This window comes from Pygocentrus nattereri, chromosome 9, assembly GCF_015220715.1.
Source record: "Pygocentrus nattereri isolate fPygNat1 chromosome 9, fPygNat1.pri, whole genome shotgun sequence".
Taxonomy (NCBI): Eukaryota; Metazoa; Chordata; class Actinopteri; order Characiformes; family Serrasalmidae; genus Pygocentrus; species Pygocentrus nattereri.
The window spans coordinates 37,905,781-37,929,548 of NC_051219.1; the positions used below are offsets into that span (position 1 = coordinate 37,905,781).

Here is a 23,768-nt window from a genome sequence, read left to right on the forward strand (position 1 = left end):
TCAGTAGTGAGGTGGTGCCATTTTAATCAAATATCCTTTTGAATAGTTTTACATACAACCTCAAAAATTAGGCTGGCAACACATTTTAAAGCAGCTTCTAGCATACTAGACATAGTAAACCAGGCATGTCAAACCGGGGACCTTACAGGACAAGTGTTTACCCACATCCAACACTCTTAATTTAGTTCATGCAGGCCTTGCCAATTAGCTGATTAGATGAGCTGAATCAGGTGTATTTAGCAAGGCAGGGTGCTCAAGTCTGCAGTGTTTTGGCCCATTATGACTGGAGCTTGACATACGTGTGGTAAACCACCCAATTCAATTTCAAACCCATCATCATCACCTTGTTCCACTTCCCTGCAGACGGAAGAATTATGAATAGGCTCTCTGACTGCAGGTTAATAAGCTAAACACATTAAAATAAACCAAGTTAGGCTAAAGCTTTTGCAAACATCCTCTCTGCCAAGAGGCATCTTAATGAATAAATCTATTCAGCTTTGGTCTGCAAGTCAGATATGAAACTGGTTTAACGTGAACTTGCAATACATCATGAAGAGTACAAATTAGAATATTAGAAAAATTTCTTTTCGTGGATTCCTGGCATGAGTTGTTTATTTTACATGAATCAAGGTCATTAGTACATAACTAAAAATTACACCTTTGCAAGGTATAATTCTGTTCATCAGCAAAGGGAGTCAGTTCTCATTGTAAACAAAAACACATAAGGCCCCACAGAAACTGGTCCTGAGTCCAGACTGAGAATGCAAATTTGGTCAGGGCTGCTTGATAGAAATAAATAATAGACATATAATGGTGTGTTACAATGCAACTTATATGACCTGAAATGGCCCATGGCCTGGCTAAAATGTCCAAATTTCTGTTTTGCCGGATTAAAATGCATTTTGGGCTGTAGTTTTTGGTACTCTGACGATAAAAGCCTTTTGTGAAAATGCTTTTTAACTGTTTAAATTAATCATGCAGCCCTAGCCCTGGTCACAATCAGTGTTGAAACTGCCTCCTCCCAGCAAGGAATAGGATGTGTCTATTCCTGAAACATCCCGGGTTTTCTATAATTCAAGCCTTTTGCCATGAGGTGTGCATCATAGCTTCTTATGCTTTTGCCGTTACTGTGCCAGTTGTGCTACTTCTTCCTGGGTCTGTGGTCATTGTGACCATGAGAATTATGAAGGAGATGATGCCAAAGGTCCACTTCTCCTTCTTCATTCTGGAGACTGAAAACCTCCCTTTGTCCTATTGTCCGTTAAGCTCAATCCTCTTCTTCTTCATCCTCTACCTCACAGGCATCCTCTCTGGATGTAAGAAGAGGGAGCTCCATATCTGGGTTGTCTCTGCCTGGCAGTGGTCTTAATGAAGGGCCAGTACCTAGAAAACAAGCAAAGAGGCTGAAGATAAACAACCAGAAACTCCTGACAGGCATAATAGTCTCAGTGATTACCTTTTATATTTATGGAATTTGGCAGATGCTCTTATCCAGAGCGACTTACAATTTGATCTTTTTTTTTTTTTTTTTTTTTAAAAATGTAGGCGAAGGTAGTGTAAGGAGTCTTGCCCAAGGACTCTTATTGGTATAGTGTAGTGTGCCTGCCCAGGCGGGGGATTCAACCCCAGTCTCCAGTGTAGAAGGCAGAGGTGTTACCCACTACACTACACTACACCAACCACTATGTGATAAATGCACTTGATTATTATTACAGGAATACTCATGTTTTACAACCTAATCTCTACCTATAGCATACAGTAAGTTACCACAAATGATTATTCTTTCTGAAACAAAAAAGGAGAAAAAATCCCTACTAAATATTTCAGGAATCATTTAAGATCAGTCAAGTCAATTTAATGATACGTAAAATACTGTAATGATCTGTTTACTTTACTTTTTTGTCAAAATTACACACCTTGAGATTTGATTTCCTCTTTGAAATATGATGAATTCTGGAGAGGTTTTTTTTTTTAAAGCTACACTAAAAGTTTTTGTTAAAACTGAAAGAAGTAACATTACTGAGTCAGGGGAAAACAAACATGCTAAAATATGGTGTACGTGTGCGGCTGCAAGGTCACCCTGTCAAGCTTGACATAATAATTTAAAAGTTAGTGGTGTCAGGCTCAGCTTCACTGGAGTTCTTCAGACTATATCATTGGTCTTTACATATTAATGTCATGCTCCTAGGATCCAAAAGAAGCTCGATGTTTAGGTCTTAAATGCAAAATCAACATTATACTGATGGATATGTTGACAATAACAGAGGATTCACTTACATTCTCTGAAGACATGTCGGTCATCAAGCGTTGTATTTTAAGATCTCATAATCATCAGATTCATCCTCTCAAGAACAGAGTTTGTACCACAACCCACATTACAAAACGTTCTTTCACAGGTTGGGTGCAGCTACACATTTCCATCAGAGAGGTCTCCAAACTCCCAAAGTTTACACTGGGTAGCTTTAATTCTCCCCAGCTTAACTCTACCCAGCTTTATCAATCAGCTCTGTTCACCATTCTGGACACATCTAACATTTCTTTTTATGTACAGTTTCTTAGTCTTTTACTAATTATCTGATACATTTCTCAGTCCTTAAAGAAAGAAAGAAAACCTATTACCTCTAAAGACACTCAAAATGAAAGCCACTGTGCAGATGCTACTATTCATTCCCACTGGCCTCTATTATGACTTGCATCAGGGAGTAAGGGAGGTAATCAATTGTATGCTACCAGGACAAAAAAAAAAACCAAACAAAAAACCCAATATATATATATGTATATATAAATAAAAATGCAGGTTCTGACTGAGGCTGCTGAAGAAAAGAATGACTGAAGTAACATTACCTTTGCTGTAGTATGTCTTCAGACCCACGTGTAGTGAGATACCGGACAGACAGACAACAAAGCCCAGCCAGTTCACCATGCTCATTTTGTCACCCATAAACCCTACTGCCAGCAGCAGAGTGCACACCTCCTATAAACAGACAGACAGACAGAGAGCACATCAACGAGTTTATTCCTAGCAGACAGTATCTAGTAAGTAATCAGTTTTCAGAAAGCTTTCATGTCGTAAAGCAGGGGTGTCCAATCTTATCTGCAAAGAGCCAGTACAGTACAGTACAAGAGCTCATATGGCGTTGTTGAAGACTGAGACGAACTGAATAAGTGGAACCTTGTTTGGAATGAAGCCAATCCAGCCTTTTGCGCAGAAGATTGGTCACCCATTACATACACACATACATATACATACATACATACATACATACATACATACATTACATACATACAGTGGCTGGGTTGTGAAATTAGTAAGCACATCTTTCTCTTTTGTGTTTCTTTCAACTTTTTCAGAATTTTTGGTGATTTATTTTGGTTCTGTTTTCTGGTTTTGTTTTGAATAATGATTCACAGTAGGGCACACCAACATGGTGTGCTGATACCAGTGTCTAATGTTTTTCATACAGCTTATTCATAGAATATTAAAAAATTGGGATGAGGGCCAACTGGGTTAGCATTATGGCAAAATATAATATTCATTTATGTAGTGTTACAAATGCAATAATATGAATAAAATGCAGATATTTCAGCACAGTACCTCTGTGTCATCTAAATGCTTTGGTTTAGTAGAGTACAGTAATTCTGCCATTTATTATCATTCTGTCTGATACCAATTATTTATTTAAGCAATCATCTGCCAATATCAATATGAAAATATCGTCATGCACCCTTACTTCATAGCATCCAGGGTGTGCTGATAGTGTCAGTAAATTCAGCTGCTAGTAATGTCTGCATTCAGCACATCAATTTTAGGGAACCAAAGGAAGCTATATTCTGATTGGCTGCAGACACTACATGCAATGGTATAAACACATAAAATGTTACATCGTTTAAAAGAGATCCACTCGCTCATAAGTGAAATAACCTCTTCCCCAAACCTGAGGGGTCTCTCACACTCACTCCAAGCAATTTAGAAACCTGTAATCTAGGTGAGTATATAAGCAGCATTTATTATAAAACACAAGAGGGTGTTCACTGTCTTTCCTATTCTCAGACTCCGAGGAGATGCAGAGCAGTGCTCGACTTACTTGAGTATAAAGATCATGGCAACAGCAAGAACGATGAGTAGATGCTAATTCAGCTGGGTGTGTGCATTCACCTTAAAGATGCCTGCAATGGAGAGCGTAAGGCTGGAGGTGCGGGAGACGAGCAGAAACTCTGAGAAACCCAGCCCGAAAGCCAGCGTGCCGCCCACTGACAGTGTCAGGAGAGAGTAGAGTAGTGGCTGGAGCTCACTCACCCTGAACAGCTTCTCTGTGGTGCTCAAGCCCAGCCCTGATCACATATTTAAAATCTTCATTAAAGTCCAAAAAGTAAATACATAATACAAGAGCCAAATGCATTGGTTGTCCAGTCATGCATAAACAAGTAAATATGTGGTTAACAGTTACTAAATAGTAAAGAAAGCTTATGGATAAATGCAACAGCCCTTTCTCCAAATGTGATCTGAGAACGTAAGGATTCCTCTAGTGACCAGTCTTTGAATATAACCTAGGCGCCCAAATATAAATGCAAGAATAGATTTATAGCCAACTCACAACGGACTGTACAGGTGGCTAGAAAGGATGCATCAATATGGACATTGTAGGTCGGTGTCAATATTAAATAGTTTTCATGTACATATCTGCCAGTGCTGATACATAAACAGAGTTATTATAAGGAATTCTATATAAATTGGGGCTGCATCTACTTGGAGTAGCATTACATATTTATATCTGCATTTATACAAATATCTGTCACATTGGAACATTTATGTGATGGTGATCATTTAATCTTTGTGCATGTCCAGTGCCAAACATTTTAAAAACTAAGTAAAGTAGGCTTCCTTCATGAAAGAGTCCAAAGAGCTAATGTCTACACACGTTCAATTGAGGAAGAGAAAGTGCTACACAAACTCGTACTGACCTAATTAGGTCTTGGCCTGTCTTGGCTGTTCCTGCCTCAGACAGCCTCGACTTGTTCAAAAGTCAAATAAGGGCTGCATCCAAAACTGCATTCTATTATACTAAATGCATGTTAATCTAGAACACAAGCAACTGCAGTGCCTTAGGCTCACCACACAAAAGAATTAATTGCATGCATCAGTTATTTTCTAATTTCCCTTGCACTAATCACAGCACTAATGCTGAGAAATAAAGATTACATCTTCAGAGACAGTTCACGTTTACCCACTCTTCCATAAAACTGCCAGAGTTTGTGTGCATCCATTTCAGCCTTTCCTCTGCTGTTCCAAATCAAGAATTAGGATTGAGGTGTGGTGCCCCATTCCCAGTGTTCCTTAATATTTGTATACAGTAACCCTATAGTTTTCATCCTGGAACATAGGAATGACAATATTGTGTACTGCCTGGACATGAAGCACAAAGCTAGTGGGAAAGTGTAGGCTTAAATACACAGGAACTGAGACTGGTGTAATAGTCACCTGTGAGCATTGGTGTTGTTAGGCAATCGAATGCTTGGCTAAGAAGTGGTGCTGTAAACTTCCGGTATAAGCAGTGTGTTAATCTGCTAATGTCTCAGCTGGTACACTGACTTTATCACACTGTACACTGTTCAAAAGTGACAACACTGCTGGTAAAGCAGAACTCTTTTGTGAAAGTCTTTGTAAAAGCAACCGTCATGGGAGTGTAATCTGTACGTGACTGAGTAGCTGTTAGCCATGCATGCTGAGGACATCACAGCCTATTTAATGAGACTTAATCTGTGGTAGATATGAACGTGTGCATCATGGTAAGATGAATTTTGGCTGCAGGTTTGAATGACACAAAGCCTGATAATGTCTGCTAGTAATTTATCATTACCATAATACTAGCCAAAGACAATTACTGAATAACAAGAATTTAACAGTTTAATGACATCGACAGAACTTTCCTTTGTGACTATCAATACAAATCACCATGTACATTTTGAAGCGCTACTCTCGTTCACTCACTGATAAAGAGGATGTCTGAATGATGCGATATAAATACACAACATTTTATGCAGAAAGTCTTTGTGTAGAATCAGCTGCAACACTGGTGGATGTTGTGATCCACATACTGCTTACTGAATATATTAAACCACACTATATTGTGCAATTAGCCCATTACAGAAGTAATGACACATGCAATTGTTGCGCGTTGTAGGCGTTATCAAGAGCTCGAAATCAGAAACTGGTTCTCTGACTCACCTTCATTCAGAACAAAAAGAGGAAAAAGACCCAGGAACATGAGTGGCTGTAGGTGATACATGGTGTCAATTGGGTTCTGGAGCCCTGCGCAAAATAAATCAACACACAAACACACATCTTGTAAATCTCTGAACCTTTGAAACACTTTGAAACTCAGGCATGTTATCTATAGAAATTAGAGGACTAGTTACTCAATAACCACTATATGGTATTTTGGTAACTTCCATGGCTATAATATGCATTGTTATGTTATGTAGTTATGTAGTTTTAAGAGTGAGGAATTAAAGTGTGGGCCATTAAACAGCCCCTTAGGATTAAAAGGGCCATAATCTGTCTTTAAAGGTCATTGAAGATTTTTTCTTATATTTTTAACTCCTAAATATGAACTATGTAAAGCTCTATTATCCTTCCTCCCTGATAAGCCAGACATACACTATGTCATTTTAACGTGTTTTAAGCCTGAGTTGGACTGATTTTAAGACAGATTTTTATGATCGGGCCAAATTTCAGCTTCGCCGGCCATGGTTTTGTGTGCATTGTGAGAGGGGTAGCAATGCCCAGTTAACTGCCCAAACGAGCTCGTATTGAGCAGTCAGTTGATCGGATGGATTTCTGACGTGTATGAAATTGTCTCATAGTCTGAGCAGTCTCAATGCCCAAGTGGCACCCAAAACCACACACAAGCAAAATTCCTGCTCCTACACAGATTAACACACATAAATAGCAGCAAAAAACTGAATTGCACAGTGTGTAATATATATATATATATATATATATATATATATATATATATATATATATATATATATATATATATATATATATATATATATATATATATATATACACACAGTGGGTTGCAAAAGTATTCGGCCCCCTTGAACTTTTCAACCTTTTGCCACATTTCAGGCTTCAAACATAAAGATATGAAATTGTAATTTTTTGTGAAGAATCAACAACAAGTGGGACACAATTGTGAAGTGGAACGAAATTTATTGGATATTTTAAACTTTTTTTAGAAATAAAAAACTGAAAAGTGGGGCGTGCAATATTATTCGGCCCCTTTACTTTCAGTGCAGCAAACTCACTCCAGAAGTTCAGTGAGGATCTCTGAATGATCCAATGTTGACCTAAATGACTGATGATGATAAATAGAATCCACCTGTGTGTAATCAAGTCTCCGTATAAATGCACCTGCTCTGTGATAGTCTCAGAGTTCTGTTTAAAGCGCAGAGAGCATCATGAAGACCAAGGAACACACCAGGCAGGTCCGAGATACCGTTGTGGAGAGGTTTAAAGCCGGATTTGGAAAGAAAAAGATTTCCCAAGCTTTAAACATCTCAAGGAGCACTGTGCAAGCGATCATATTGAAATGGAAGGAGCATCAGACCACTGCAAATCTACCGAGACCCGGCCGTCCCTCTAAACTTTCAGCTCAAACAAGGAGAAGACTGATCATAGATGCAGCCAAGAGGCCCATGATCACTCTGGATGAACTGCAGAGATCTACAGCTGAGGTGGGAGACTTTGTCCATAGGACAACGATCAGTGGTACACTGCACAAATCTGGGCTTTATGGAAGAGTGGCAAGAAAAAGCCATTTCTCAAAGATATCCATAAAAAGTCTCATTTAATGTTTGCCACAAGCCACCTGGGAGACACACCAAACATGTGGAAGAAGGTGCTCTGGTCAGATGAAACCAAAATCGAACTTATGTTTGGCGTAAAAGCAATACAGCTCATCACCCTGAACACACCATCCCCACTGTCAAACATGGTGGTGGCAGCATCATGGTTTGGGCCTGCTTTTCTTCAGCAGGGACAGGGAAGATGGTTAATATTGATGGGAAGATGGATGGAGCCAAATACAGGACCATTCTGGAAGAAAACCTGTTGGAGTCTGCAAAAGACCTGAGACTGGGACGGAGATTTATCTTCCAACAAGACAATGATCCAAAACATAAAGCAACATCTACAATGGAATGGTTCACAAATAAACGTATCCAGGTGTTAGAACGGCCAAGTCAAAGTCCAGACCTGAATCCAATCGAGAATCTGTGGAAAGAGCTGAAAACTGCTGTTCACAAACGCTCTCCATCCAACTTCACTGAGCTCGAGCTGTTTTGCAAGGAAGAATGGGCAAAAATTTCAGTCTCTCGATGTGCAAGACTGACAGAGACGTACCCCAAGCCACTTGCAGCTGTAATCACAGCAAAAGGTGGCGCTACAAAGTATTAAAGCAAGGGGGCTGAATAATATTGCACGCCCCACTTTTCAGTTTTTTATTTCTAAAAAAAGTTTAAAATATCCAACAAATTTCGTTCCACTTCACAATTGTGTCCCACTTGTTGTTGACTCTTCACAAAAAATGTCAATTTCATATCTTTATGTTTGAAGCCTGAAATGTGGCAAAAGGTTGAAAAGTTCAAGGGGGCTGAATACTTTTGCAACCCACTGTATATATATATATATATATATATATATATATATATATATATATATATATATATATATATATATATATATATATATATATATATATATATGGTGATTTTTTAATCGTTATAACTGTTTTCTTTAGACTGACTGGCTTTTAGTTTCAGTGCACAGTAAGCTGTTTTAGTACAGTGTATCAGTTTTATGGCCTCCTTCACCCTATATAGTGCACTAAGTAAGTTCTGGCTTCTGCACTAAAACACTGCACTATTTATCCATCATATAATTGTGCACATGGAGCTAAATCCCAAATGGCTATTTATTAGATATACACCGATCAGGCATAACATTATGACCATTATGATTCTACGCTCATTGTCCATTTTATCAGCTCCACTTTGTAGTTCTACAATTACAGACTGGTGTGTCTGACCCACTTGTACCAGCACAACACACACTAACATACCACCACATCAGTGTTACTGCAGTGCTGAGAATGATCCAAAACCCAAATAGTACCTGCTCTGTGAGGGTCCATGGGGGTCCTGACCACTGAAGAACAGGCTAAAAGGGTCCTAACAAAGTATGCAGAGAAACAGATGGACTACAGTCTGTAACTGTAGAACTACAAGGTGCAGCTATACAGTAAGTGGAGCTGATAAAATGGACAATGAGCGTAGAAATGATGGTCATAATGTCATGCCTGATCGGTGTATGATGCACTGTTTGGGCGCAGGAGCTACTATTTAAATTCCTATGTAGCGCACTCTTAAAGTCATTTGAGTTTCTGCCGTTTTTTGCCAAGGATTCAGATGTATAACATGTTTTGAATGAGACCGGCTTCTTCAAAATCATCTCCAGACAGGCCTGTTTGTAGGGATACGTTTCGTGTCATGTCAGTGCTTTGGTACAATGTGACCATATAAAATCACAGGATGTGGCTGCACACGATGGCCGATTCAAACATGTAGTGTGAGTCTTTTCTAGGATTTCTAAAATCGCACAGTGTATGCCTGGCTTTAGTCTGATGCAGACTCACCAAGCTCAGCTTTCTGCATGAGGACTTGAGTGAGGGTCCAGCGGATCCCACCAATGAAGGAGGCCAGCAGGACCATGATGAAGCCCTCCAAGTTAAACTGTGTAGACTTGAGTGTGAACATGAAAAGCCCACTGGCTATAAGCAACACCACCAGGATCAAGAATGGGTTCTGAAAAGAGAGATGAACTTTATTATGATCCAACTTCCTCGGGCTAACACGGACAAAGTCACACAAAAAAATGCTCCAATCATGCTTTTACCAAATAACTGCTTCATATTAGGACTACATGCCAAAAAGGAACAAGTACACTTTGATTTGTCAGTTACGCAGTCAGCTAGCCATTAGACCCGATGGTTCAGACACTCAAAATAGAGGCCCATTATTATGGGCTTGAGTGCTTCACAGTGTGAGCCATAGCAATATGAAACATGCCATTCATTGAAGCTTTTAAGTTGAAAGCTTTTACTAAATAAGAAAAAGACCTCCAACTGGTCTTGGTAAATTAAGGCCAATGAAAAGAAAATAATTATAAATCCACTTAAATTCTAATTTTTCTAATCACCAAAAACAGATCATTTATAGAGCCTGTAAACAACAAGCAAGCAAAATGTATTTCTATAGCGCTTTTTACAACAGGTGTTGTCACAAAGCAGCTTTACAGAACAATCAGCAATACAGAGAGAAGAGAAAAGAAAAGAAAAGAAAAGAAAAACCGCGTCCGAGCCCCCATGAGCAAGCCAGCGGTGACGGTGGCAAGGAAAAACTCCCTAAAAGAGGAAGAAACCTTGAGAGGAACCAAGACTCAGAAGGAGAACCCATCCTCTTAAGGTCGACACCGGATAGCAAACATTATTAGTATGAAGTATTATAGTAAAGTGGGAAAAGAAAGATCTGAGGGTGAGGACTGCAGAGCGTTGTAAAGCAAGAAGCTCAGTGGTGGTCAAACTGGTCCAGAAGGCTGGTGAGCAGCGGCACCAATCAACGCAGAAGAGGCAACAGCAATCAACAACAACAACAATCAGTGTACAGCAAGTGCATAAACTAAACAGAAACTAGTAGCTGATTAGATGTCAGGCCATTGTGTCAAATACCTTGTTTCATTATTTCACCAATTGCTTGATTTTACTCCTATCCATTCTTAAAAGCTACACTATGTAAGATTTGCGGATTTGTGGACCTCTTTGGTGGAAGTGTGTAACTGAGTTCAGCTTTAAAGCCCTTCACAGAGAACACAGTCAAAACTTGGTGAAGGATGTGATCTATTATACTTTCATCAGTAGGTCATATTTTTGCAAATGTTTTGCCACTCTGTTCACAACAACCAGCATATTGGAAGCTATTTTCAAAATAAATAATGTATCATATATTTCACTTCTCTGAGATTTGTGAACAAGCTGAAATGGACAAAACGTGCCAGCACAACGGCCGTGCCACATTAAAAAAAACACCATGCTTTTTGTACCATCACAATTTTAAGTGTCCTTGCATCAGAATATTTAACAACACGTTATTTTTAAACACATGAACATGAAATCGTCAGCAAACTGAGAAACAATAACGAAAACACATTAAAACATAATAAAAACAACCTGAACTTTAATATCAACGATGTCAATAACATGCATGTTGGAGCCAAATCAAATGCTTACCGGTTCCTCCAGTTTGAAGACTAGGGAGAAAAACAGAATGAAGAGAACAGCGGAAGACTTAGTCATCGTGTACCTGAAGAAAACACATCAATAAAGTCAAATCACCACATCTGGGCAGTTCTATTCATACTTAGGCCTGTTCAGATAACAGAATTGTCTTTTTTCAGGAAACCATGTGGAGAATAACTGCTGTAAAATGTTAAACTGGGGCAGGAGGTTGTAGTGCTACATTTGAGGTTTAATCTTTGTCAGATCAAAAAACATGATAGCGCAGTTAAACAATAGACTGTCATCTTTAATTTGACCATAATACTGTAATTAATCTACTAAGAAAGAACCAAACTGTGACTGCCACATGAACTTTAGGTCATTTTGCCTGTTATCTAATTGTAAAGGAGCTGAGAGGTGACACTGTTCTTTCATCCAAGACCCAAAGATGCCTTGTCTGATGTCTCTTGCTCTGATCTGAGGATGTCCTAAAATATATACTGTACTACAGGCACCTTTTGTGCACAAACAAGATGACCACCTGCCACAACAGCATGCAGTGCCCTGCCCCTCAAACACATTCAACCAGTGCAGCTCAACAGCCCCACTTCCAGAAAACATCTTTTCAATCTTATCTATCAATATAGGTAAAATAAATGTGGTTTTAGTGTAGGATATCACATCACTCAACACATCGAGTTCAGCTAAGGGAATACTTGTTATGCTTACATTTTTTATTTTACTAACATAAAAAGATTGCCACCGACTAGAACTAAAAGATGCTTTTAAAAGCTTCATCCTTAGCTATCCACAGATATACTCACAGACTGATAGTAATGAAAAGGAAGCTCCAATTGGACAGTCCAATGTCCAGTGCGGTTGCCAGTGCTGAAAGATAGTACAGGTCAAATTTAAATGTTTAACAGCTCTTGAATGTGCCACGCAATCAAAATCAGCATGGACTTCAGTTCTGTTTAAACCTTTGTGATAAGCCCAGCTGTTTTATCACACTCACCTTGACTATCATTATCTTATAACCGACTGACATACACGTCTTTTTGTTTTTCCCCAAAAAGACTTCATGTCCTACCTGTTGGTGCCACTTTGTACAGGTACTCTTTCCAACCGAGTGTAACTCGAGGCTTCCGTGTCCAGCACTGCATGGCACAGCGTGTCAGAGCCGACAGGCAAAATATTATAGTCAGATGGACCAGTGTCATAAATAAAGGGAAGTGGAAGCCCTAGGCATAAAAATATGAGAGTAAGGAAAAATTTGGAGAGCCACGGACAAAGCAACATCACACAGAAGAAAGAACGATAATGAATTATGGAGTTAAAGTGCCCCTCGCCTCCACTTGTCGTAAGGCCCACTTATAAGTTTGTGTGGCTTTATGTGCCAAAACATCAACAGTTAATTTCTGCATGGCTATTTGTCTGATTAAATAGCCTCTCTTTATATATGTGCTCATCTCTTTATCCTTTAAATACAGGCTGAATTTGTTACTGTGCATTTAAGACAGATATAGATAAATAAGCTGTTCTTATTGGCTGATCTGTAATGTACCTCATTCAAAGTGCAGTCTGGGCTGGTCTGTTTTTTGTAGCTCTATTTCCACAGTTGTATGCAAAAGTGTGAATACCACTGTTAAAACTGACGTGTTTTGTTGACCTTCTAACTGAAAACAAATAAACACACCCTCCCCGAACCACCTCGGCTGGTTCCTCTCAATGCGGAGGAGTAGCGGCTCTACTGTGAGCTCCTCCCAGATGACCGAGCTCCTCACTCTATCAAATAGCGTGTAGCCTGCCACCCTACGAAGAAAGCTCATTTCCTCCACTTGTATTCGTCATCTTGTATTCTCATTCTTTCGGTCATTACCCACAGATCATAACCATAGGTGAGGGTTGAGATGTAGACTGACCGGTAAACAGAGAGCTTCGCCTTTTGGCTCAGCTCCCTCTTCACCACTACAGTCCGGTACAGTGACCGCATTACTGCTGCCGCCTGTCCCAGCCTGCGGCTGATCTAACAATCCCTCTTCCCAGGTCCTTTCCCCTTACCTGGAGTGGGCATGCCAGTGGGCAAGACCATGGACTCAGACTTGGAGGTGCTGACCTGCATACCAACTGCTTCACACTCAGCTGCAAACCGCTCCAGTGAGTGCTGGAGGCATCCATGTGATTCAGCCAAAAGAACAACATCTGCAAATAGCAGAGATGCCATCCTCCGGCCTCCACACATAATGCCCTCCTGACCCCGGCTACGCCCTTACACTCTGTCCATGAATATCACGAACAGAAGTGGGTTGGCAAACTCCCATGCCCCCTCAACAATCTGTGAGAGGGTGAAAAGCTGGTCCATTGTTCCACGGCTGGGACGGAATTCTCATTGCTCCTCCACAATCTGAGGTTCAACTATCGGTCAGAGTCTCCTTTCCAGCACCTTGGCATAGATTTTCCCAGGTAGGCTGAGCAGTGTGATAGCCCGATAGTTGGCACACACCCTCCGGTCCCCCTTTTTAAAAATAGGGACCACCCTGGTCTGCCAGTCCAAGGGTACTGTTCCCGAGGTCAATGCAATATTGCAGAGGCGTGTTAGCCATGACAGCCCCACAATATCCAGAGCCTTAAGCATCTCTGGACAAATCTCATCCACCCCTGGTGCCTTGCCACTGAGGAGCTTACAAAGTACCCTAGTGACCTCCACCATGGAAATGGAACTTGACATACCAAAATCCTCTGGCCCCGACTCCCATGAGGGAGGCACATCTCCCGGATTAAGGAGTTCCTCAAAGTGCTTCTTCCACCGACCAACATTGCCCTCATTTGAAGTCAGAGTTTCTCCACCCTTGCCAAATACAGCTTGGGCTTGACCTTTGAGACGACACTCTCATCCACCGGGATAACTCCAACTGCATGGTCGTCAGCCGGGGACTCGTGAGTAGGAGCATATTGCTCCTGACGACTTAGCTCTGAAGATCCCTAGACCACACAAGCCCTTCCGCCATGACAAGGCACAAATAAATCAATTTGGATCCGTTTAATGTATTGATAAAAACATAACATAAATTGTGCCATAACTTTTGCATAGGCCACATTTCATGTTTTATTTTTTATTGTAATATGATACATTCAGCACATAAACAATATGTGAAATTTTTTTTCTGTAGAAGATCAACAAAACATGGAACTAAGGACACCCAAACTTTTGTATTTGACTGTATAAATCATATAAATTGCAGAGTATTTGGTACTTTATGAAACTAAACCAATGTTTGCACGAAACATCAAACTCTTTCATTACAGAAAAAGCAAAGACAATTCAGTTCTCTATAATAAAGGCCCTTTGAACGTGTTGACATCTAAAATAAGAAAGAAGGAAACAAGGTCTGCCTCACCTTCATGAGCCACTTGTTGTAGAAAGTTATTCCAATTGAGAAGACATAGTAGAAGAGAACCAAGCCCACATTGCGGAGTGCCCGACAAATGATGGACACTGGGCATGCCATCCCCACACAGTGAGCTTTTCAGATTTCCACACAGGAATCAGGGGACTAATTACTAGAAAATGAAATTTTAAGGGTCAGTCACAATAACCAAGAACAAACCCTCCTTGGCATCTAGAGCCCTTGAGAGCAAACAGAGCTAGTCCTAGCTAAGGCTGCAATCATTTCAACACAAGTATTAAAACACTTTTAAAAATAAACGCAGAAAACAGAACCGAACTTTTAAACGGTGTTGTCAATATGCTCCTTGGTCTCTTCTTTGGGTCTCTCATGCGCTGTTTTTCATAATAACCACGGTCAATAATCAAAAGTAGATGTCTTGGTGAAGCTTATCAGAGTAAAGTGGGTTGTGGGGGGTGGGGTTATGCTACGTGTGTGTTGAGGTGAGGCGATTCATCAAATTGTATTATTAATTACGACTTTCAATGATTATGATAACAAGATTACTAAAGCTTATTACTCAGCAACTCCAGGGATTTCGATGCAAACTGCCTGAGCTATGCCTAGGTTATAGAAGTGTGGAATAAACATTGGCCTGCCAGTGGGCCCTGGACATTTAAGGGGTTAATTGTCTGAAACTTTATCTGTTAAGTTTTTTCCCCAAGTTCAATAAAATCACAAATCCAAAGTCAATAGTTATGCGTGTTAAATATGATTTTTGCCATAATCAAGCAGCCCTAGTATGTTTGACATGTTTTGTTTAAGTTAAGTGATACTTTGTTAATCCCACAAACAGGGAAATTCCACCTCCGCATTTCCACATCCGTGAAGTGAAACACCACATACACACTAGGGGACAGTGAGCACACTTGCCTGGAGCGGTGGGTAACCCTATCCACGGCATCCGGGGAGCAATTGGGGGTTAGGTGTCTTGCTCAAGACACCTCAGTCATGGACTGTCAGCACTGGGGATTGAACCAGCAACCTTCCGGTCACATAGCCAGGTCCCTAACCTCCAGCCCACGACTGCCCCATCAAGACAGTTCTATCTAAATATCGACAGCAAAGCAAACCTTGATCTTAGTATCAAACATTGTGTCGAGAAGTTGTGTATTTGTGATAAATCCCTAGTGCTAATGCTAGCTATTTTCCAGATTAGGATAAATAAGAGCATTGCTCAGTTTTTTTATCTACGCCTTCGACTTAGAGTTGGGCAAAGCAATGATATTTATTGTTGTCGTGATAAATTAAAGCACAACATGCTTTTCTGAGTAAGGGATACTATCAGTACTTCAAGAACACAGACTAACTGCATGTTTCATTACAAAGAGAACACAATTAGTCCTGTAACTGGACTTCCGGCTGACCAGTGTTTAAAATGGTAAAGAAATATCACTGTGCTTATACTTTCTGATAACATTTTTTAATGTGTGGCTCCTTCTGACTTGTTCTTTTTTTGTCCGTTTCAAAAAATAAATCGTCAGATATCGTGCATCGTCAAGCATCCTGAAGTATCGCGATACTGTATTCGTGACATATCGTCCACCACACAAAAGTGGCTCAAACCCTGGCATGTTAAGCGGGTGCTGGCTCTTATTAAGGTCCAACTGTGAAAGTGGGCTGCTGATTTTAGACAAACAGACAGATAACTCGTGTTTTATCGATGCGGAGAAAGAAAGCTGCGCACTAATACTACAGCTGTGCTACTGCATTGCCGTTACACTCAACAGGCGAGCGACTCAACAAGTGAAACGAGCAACGTGTCAGGAGTATCTCAGGATATCTCATCGCTTAAACCTCACATACGGAGTAGGATCAGCTGCTCTGAACACGAGCTCTCCAGGCCCAAGAAGCGTTTAACTGAGTGTATTCGGCACATTTTGCCACCTTCTAGCCAATAACAGCAGCTAAACATATGTGGATCTGATTCTCTTACCTGATTCACATTATCCTCGCCAATGAGACCACTGAGAAACTGGACACAGGAACAAGGTTACGTTACCATAACTGTTCCTTCGCCACGAAGCCCCGGGACGGTCAGTAATGAAGGTGTAATGTGAAGACACGAGGACCAGCAGGATCCATTGTCATTCGGACTAACTGCTCTGTTTTGGTCTTTCAGCAGCAGCAGCAGCAGCAGCCACGCTCATCTGACGTGTACATGCGGTGCACCCCGGGAAATGTGGATACCTTACATAAATCTTCTTTGTTCAGACCTATCGAGGATGCCATTGTCTGCTAATAAAATCACAAGTGTCAAATAGTTTGAGTATTTTGCATCGTGTCGCGGGTGATTCAAGACGCGTTTGTCTGTATTAAAGTGCTCACACTTCATGTTTTCAGTCACACCGCCTCCCTCCAACACTCTAGGTGGCGCTCTACGCGACAACCCGCCTCGTCCAGAAGTCGGCGAGACCCGTCATTACGGGCTGCTGCTCAATTGGCTCCCGACTCCCTACGTAGTGAACTCCGATCAATCAGCCGCTAACGCTATGAGCCAAATTGGGACCAGAAGTAGGACGTTTTGTTTTTGCGTTTTTAAAAGTGTTTCCGTTTCAAAATAAATCAACAGAGCATTAAAACCCACGGAATGCAATAAAATATTGTTATACAGACCCGGGAGGGGCGAAATATTTGGAAAGAACAACATAAATATATACGTACTAGGTTCTAGGTTTCAGGAGAAATTTAAAATGTCCTTTTACCCTAATTATATGCAACGACGTACGAAACCCCGCTGACCACAACCTGTATAAATAAAAATAATACGCAGCCACGACTTAGTAAGGCGTGGGAATGAGATGATTCAGTCGTGGCCAGGACTTAGTAAAACGTGGCAACGAGATCACGGCTTACTAAGTCGTGGCCACACGCTAGGATCTCGTTCCCACGCGTTAATAAGGCGTGGCCACGGTGGAATTATCTCGTTCTCACGCCTTACTAAGTCGTGGCCACGCCTTATTTTTATTTATACAGGACGTCATCAGCGGGGCTCCGTAAATAACGTTAGTGTGGAAGTCGCAAACTCCAAATTTATACCTGTTCCACTTGTCAATGCAGTGACCACATTCCGCCGGTAGGGGGCACTGATGAGGTAATGCTGATTGGTAATCTGTGTAATCGTTGTAAAACAGCACCGAATCGTACGGAGCCCTGCTGGAGACATCCAGTATAAATAAAAATTAATGCGCGACTTAGTAAGGTGTGGGAATGAGATGATTAAGCCATGCCCACGACTTAGTAAAGCGTGGGAACGAGATCCTAATGCGTGGCCACGACTAAGTAAGCCGCAGTCTCGTTCCCACAAGTCGTGGCCACGCATTAGGATCTCGTTCCCACGTGTTAATAAAGCATGGCCACACATTATTTTTATTTATACAGGATGTCACCAGCGGGGATCTGTAGAATTGTGATTAGTTTGTGGATGTATTTATTTGTTGGTTTACTTATTATTTGTCTAATATTTTATTTGAGATATTTTTGTTTTCTTCTGATATATTACAATATTTTTAAAACAATGTAATAACTAGACAGTTCTCTGTCAGAAAACATGCAATTTTCTGTTTTCTAGCATAACTGCACATTAAGATTAAGTGACCCTTATTAGTCCCACAACAGGGAAATTTCACCTCCGCATTTAACCCATCCATGAAGTGAAACACCACATACACACTAGTGAGCACACACACACTAGGGGGCAGTGAAGACACTTGCGCGGCAAAGAAACGGCAGAAAAACAAGAATAATAATAAGAAAAATAATTTAAATCGGATAAGAGTAATTAATATAATCTGTTACGCGCGCATGTCTATTTAAAAAATGTGAATAAACTGTAAAGGCGCCCAGCTTCCAGTAGGGGGCAGCAGGACGCCAATACAGCCCGAGTCTTAAAACCCCAGAAGAAGCAACGGAATCCGTGTTTGTTTGTGGCCGCTGGAAAGCTCTACGGTTTGGTGACGTTTCTTCAAGTAAGCCAGATTTTATGAGCCCCGTGCGGCTTCTTTAATGTGAGTAGAGTTGGAGCAGCTGAACGCGTGAGTTTCCGTTTATCTGAGCGTCGTGTTTTCTTGGCAGGTGCCGCTGAAAGGACGCCTCGGCTGTGGCTCCGTCTCCTGCGCGAACATGGCGGAGGAGGACGACGATCCCGGCTTTGATGAAGATTTGGACGACGGAGGAAACGGCGTGGAGTCGGGCCACGGGAGAAGGAAGAGGCTGTTCTCGAAAGAGCTGCGCTGCATGATGTACGGCTTTGGAGACGACCAGAACCCGTACACGGAGTCGGTGGACATCCTGGAGGACCTGGTGATCGAGTTCATCACGGAGATGACCCACAAAGCGATGTCCATCGGCCGCCAGGGCCGCGTTCAGGTGGAGGACATCGTGTTTCTCATTCGCAAAGACCCCAGAAAGTTCGCGAGAGTGAAGGACCTGCTGACCATGAACGAAGAGCTGAAGAGAGCTCGCAAGGCTTTTGATGAGGCGAACTATGGATCCTGAACGGCCCCTCGAACCAAAGCAGGGACCCGGATGACTTTTAAAGGGGAATTCCACCCATTTTTCTAAATATTCCGCATGGTTCAGTGGTTGACATGTAAAAGTCCATTCTTGTGGTTTATTTGTAGATAAACTTGCTGACTCAAATTTCAGTGGTGCTGATAGGAACCAGGTGTCCCGAGCCGTTTTACTTACTATCCAAGACCACCAGAGAACCGACACGTCCTTTTATGAGGTTTTATATGTAATATTGACAGTGATGCAGTAGGCATATATCTGAAAGATACGTTTTCTTTGGGGACTGTTTGCTTTAGAACACTGCTCTTGTATCCCTCCACCATGAATAGATGAAATAAATTGATTATAATATGTTTTGGGCCAAAATTCTCTCTCAGAACTATCGTATAACAGTGTCTCAGAGCTCAGGCCATATATTCATAGCTTTAAAGCTTTTAGAGGCATTAAACACTGCAGATGTCTGGTTCCTGTCACTACCTCTGTAAACAGATATGGCTCTAAGTTTCTCTACAATGAAGCATTTTACTCCAAACCAGAATGACTGTTTACATCTTGCCATATTAAAATATGCAGAAATTTTGAAAAATCCTCTTTAGTATCTGTACATTGGTCAGCACATTGCACAAATGTTTTTTTTTTTTTTTACTCATAGTTTTTTTTTTTCTTTTACTTTTCTAAGCTGAAATGTTTAGCAGATTGCAACATTTGTCATATTACTTGAACAGTGGATGTGTCAATCTCTTTTTAAAAGTAGCTAAATAAAAATACTACTGGAAAGTTCCAATAGATGTATTTGTATTTAATGTTACTGCTGTGTCTCTAATTGTTAAGTTATATATGTAATAGAGGTGGGACTTAATGCAGTCACATTGTTTAAACACTGAAGTCGGAGGCAGATCAGCCCCAGTCAACCACGCACTCTGGCACTCCGCCGGACTCCCAGCTCTGTCATTAGAAAGTAGTGCAACAGCGTGATTTAGGCCACTGTTTCTTCATTCCTGTTGTGAGAAATCCCAAATGTGGACTGAGTGTACGGTTAACACACCTGATACGTAATTACCATTAATGTGTGCCTAAATATATATTACATTTTTACAGTCCCCAGCACTGAAATCATACAGCTGAAGTGTGCTTCAGGAAACAAGATGCTTCATATTTCAAAAAAGGAATGCCAAAGTGATGATAACAGAAATAGTGACCGATAAATATCACAGACCCTTTGCAGGAGACTGGGCACCAGTTCCTTACAGGGTTTATTACACATCAGAACTTTGGGTGAAGTTATAGATAACAAAGTAAGGAGGTCACGTCTCAGAATGAACCACTTCTCAGCACTTATTCTGTTGTCTTCGCATATGCATTTGAATAATTTTCTACTCGTCACCAGCTTTGCCCAAAGGAGTTTTTTTTTTTTTTTTTTTTTTAAATTATATGCTTGTCACCACTGAAGCTGAAGATATCCTTTTGAGTTCGGAATGACTACAATAGTTCCAGTGAAGAGGGGTGATTAAAAAGTCAATGCTGCCAGCAGATATTTGCAAGAAGTGTAAAAATAGGTATTCTCAAAATCTGAAAGATGACAATTTTCTGTCCTTTATTACAGAGACGTTTGACATATAGGCCAAGGTCTAATGTATATAATGAATAATATAAAATGAGGAGGATAACCAATAACATGATTAACCAGTCATCTTCAAACTGACTTGGGTCAATAAGACTTGGGGAAGAAAAAAGAAAAAAATGGCTTTATTGATAAATTCCTCAGAACAAAACCTTACAGATTCGACTAAACAGACCAACTAAACACGAGCATGTATTTTATTTTTTATTCTGTACTTTCAAGCATTTGTTCTTAAATACAGTGAAGTGAGAGTGGTTTTAGCATTGGTCTAAGCAGCGGTAACAAGCTGCTGATCTAGTCTAAATCTAGACTAAAACGCCCAGCAATGTGGGGGGTCTACCATGGTATGTGTATTCGATATAGTGGGCACCATTGTGTGTTGGTTCTGGGAACCACACACACCACAGCATGGCTCTTGCAGGAACATGCAAGTCAACTGTACCCCAGGATCAGGAACATTTGCGGGCTGATCCTTGGCAGACCCCACCCGGGTGTCTGTCTGTTGTGTCTGCTGAAGCGGCATAGCTTTGTCAAGATGGAGAGGGAGAGGCAACGGACCAGATGGTGGATAAAACAGAAAGGAGGGTGCATAAGTGGGTTTATGAGGATGGGCTTGAGTCAACAGGGGGTCAAAGGGGAGAGGAATGTCCATGAGTCTCTGTTTTACTGCACGTTCTCCATCATCTTGAGGAATTCTGAAAAATAAGAGCACCACAGTCCTCTATTAAAATGATGTGCCGACTATCGTTATGTGATGAGCTGTACATCCATTCCAGTATCAGTAAACAAATGTAAAACAGACTAAGACTTCGCTCTCACCAGAATGTACTACAGACTCTATTAACTTTTCAGTGAAATATCATTAGCAAAAAGGCCTTCATACCATCAAAGTCAAGCATGCCGTCTGCGTTCTTGTCTCCGTCTTTCAGCAGCTCATCAATCTCGTCCTCTGTGATTGCCTCACCGGTGCTGCGGATGATCTCAGCGAACTCATCTCTGTCGATGTAGCCATCAGCATTCCTGCAAAACAAAAGGAAGTGTGACATCAGTTGGATACTTGATAACATTCAAAGATATTTCCAGCCTTATCTAATGTGCTGACGTACTTGTCGAAGACACGGAAGCACTCTGCCAACTCTTCCTCGCTCTTGCCAGCCTGGTCCTCCTTTAGGAGCCTCACCATCATGACCAAGAACTCTTCAAAGTCGATGGTGCCGCTGCCTGGGATTTTACAATATGAAGTAAATTTCTCCTCTGAGTTTTGGGCCCATCAGCTTCCATGACTTGCTAACATCTTAAATATTGTACACATTGGGCCTACTTATGTACACAATGAAATCCTTACCATCCTCATCGACCTCCTCAATGATTTCAGCCAACTCCTCTCTGGTTGGATTCTGACCCAACATCCTCATGACAGTACCCAACTCCTTGGTGCTGATGTCACCGCCACCGTCAGTGTCGAACATGTCAAAGGCAGCCTTGAACTCTGTCATAGGATGGGACAAACCCTCATTACACAACAATCAAACCCTTCATTAATCATTTAGAACTGACGAATACAAATGTGACTACTCACCAGCCAGCATCTCCTCGCTCAGGTAGGAGCGGGCCTCCTGCTGTGCGTCAGTCTACAAACCCACACAATAGCATTTATTGAAATATACCATAATACCTATATCCTTGCCATATTTCATATGATACGAAATGCTGCAAAGAATAATACATTTTCCTTCTATTTATTAAGGAAACAAATTCTGTTCAAGGTTTAACCCTTTAGACTTTTGGGCCCACATTTAATTCCTTTCATAACTATGTAATTTACATAATATTCTCCTTACAGTCATATGATAACACATAGTATATACTGATTCATGATTAATAACTAAATGATATAATTATAGCTCACTTTAGGCCTTTTCCTAGCCACACACACTGCAGTTGGTGCATTATTGCTATTTTAAGGATCAACAGGTTACCTCTTCAGTCAGTGACTCTACATGGCAATTCCGAAATCTAACTCCCGGAATGTGTCGGCTAAGCAAGTAATTTGGTCACACATACTCTGACCAGCTCCGTATCAAATGGCAGGTCACCACCCTGCTCTCACCTCACTGAGTTGTTGCTAGTTTGGCTTTACACATCACCACATTACAAGCACAACAGCATAGGTATTAAGTACGATTCATCCAATGCACAGACAAAAGCTATTCAATTATATTTAGGCCTAAAATTAGCTAGCATGTGTGCTAACAGCCTGCATAAATAGTGAAATAATTTGAATTGCACTGATATACCATAAACATAGCCCTATGCTCAGTTTCCGACAAAAAGAACAAACAAACAAACAAAAAAAAACAGTCCAGTCTACTAAATGCATGCATGCCTTATTTAAAACCCTACTTATCTATAGCTTGTACAGGATTCAAGCATTATGGGACATCAGTTCATTTAGGACATGTTACAGGCCCTGCATGGCTTTTATTCAATGTGTAACTTCTAATTTAACAAGTCTGGTAACAGTTATGTGTTTTCCCCATTTAGACAGAAAATAATATTAATAAAAAAAATGGAATAAGTAAATTTTTTTTAAATTCCCAAATTTTCAGATGGCCCAAAACACCCGAATGCATGTTTTTTTTTTCTAATTTCTTACCATGGTTGTGGTTTAGCTTTCCCCACTATTATCCACCAATCAAGGCCAAAGGAGTGGTCAATCCGTGCGCACCTCAACAGCCAGACTAGACGTCAAGTGAGAGTTCAGACACACTTTAAACGGGTTGGCGAGGACACGCCCCCTCCAGAATTAGAATGCTGCACTTTTAGGGCTCTGAGAAGCTGCTAGCCAAT

The 23,768-nt window shown here is 40.8% G+C and overlaps 3 protein-coding genes across 3 annotated transcripts; 1 reads left to right on the forward strand and 2 right to left on the reverse strand.

Annotated features, from left to right (window-relative positions):
* slc35c2 (solute carrier family 35 member C2) lies at positions 1–17,485 on the reverse strand. Its single transcript, XM_017710241.2, has 10 exons — positions 16,722–17,485; positions 14,738–14,900; positions 12,430–12,580; positions 12,164–12,227; positions 11,352–11,424; positions 9,702–9,870; positions 6,227–6,310; positions 4,157–4,332; positions 2,845–2,974; positions 1–1,383 (listed from the first exon to the last, which is right to left on the reverse strand). The coding sequence occupies exons 2-10, from the start codon at positions 14,846–14,848 to the stop codon at positions 1,268–1,270; spliced, it is 1,074 nt and encodes a 357-aa protein (XP_017565730.1). The 5' UTR covers positions 14,849–14,900; positions 16,722–17,485; the 3' UTR covers positions 1–1,267.
* Positions 17,486–18,654: 1,169 nt separating this feature from the next.
* On the forward strand, positions 18,655–19,650 carry taf13 (TATA-box binding protein associated factor 13). The gene is made up of 2 exons (XM_017706663.2): positions 18,655–18,753; positions 18,860–19,650. The coding sequence occupies exon 2, from the start codon at positions 18,908–18,910 to the stop codon at positions 19,280–19,282; it is 375 nt and encodes a 124-aa protein (XP_017562152.1). The 5' UTR covers positions 18,655–18,753; positions 18,860–18,907; the 3' UTR covers positions 19,283–19,650.
* A 1,370-nt stretch (positions 19,651–21,020) lies between these two features.
* Positions 21,021–23,676, reverse strand: tnnc2 (troponin C type 2 (fast)). Its single transcript, XM_017710266.2, has 6 exons — positions 23,575–23,676; positions 22,498–22,549; positions 22,264–22,407; positions 22,025–22,139; positions 21,802–21,938; positions 21,021–21,613 (listed from the first exon to the last, which is right to left on the reverse strand). The coding sequence occupies exons 1-6, from the start codon at positions 23,575–23,577 to the stop codon at positions 21,582–21,584; spliced, it is 483 nt and encodes a 160-aa protein (XP_017565755.1). The 5' UTR covers positions 23,578–23,676; the 3' UTR covers positions 21,021–21,581.
* Between the last annotated feature and the right edge of the window lie 92 nt (positions 23,677–23,768).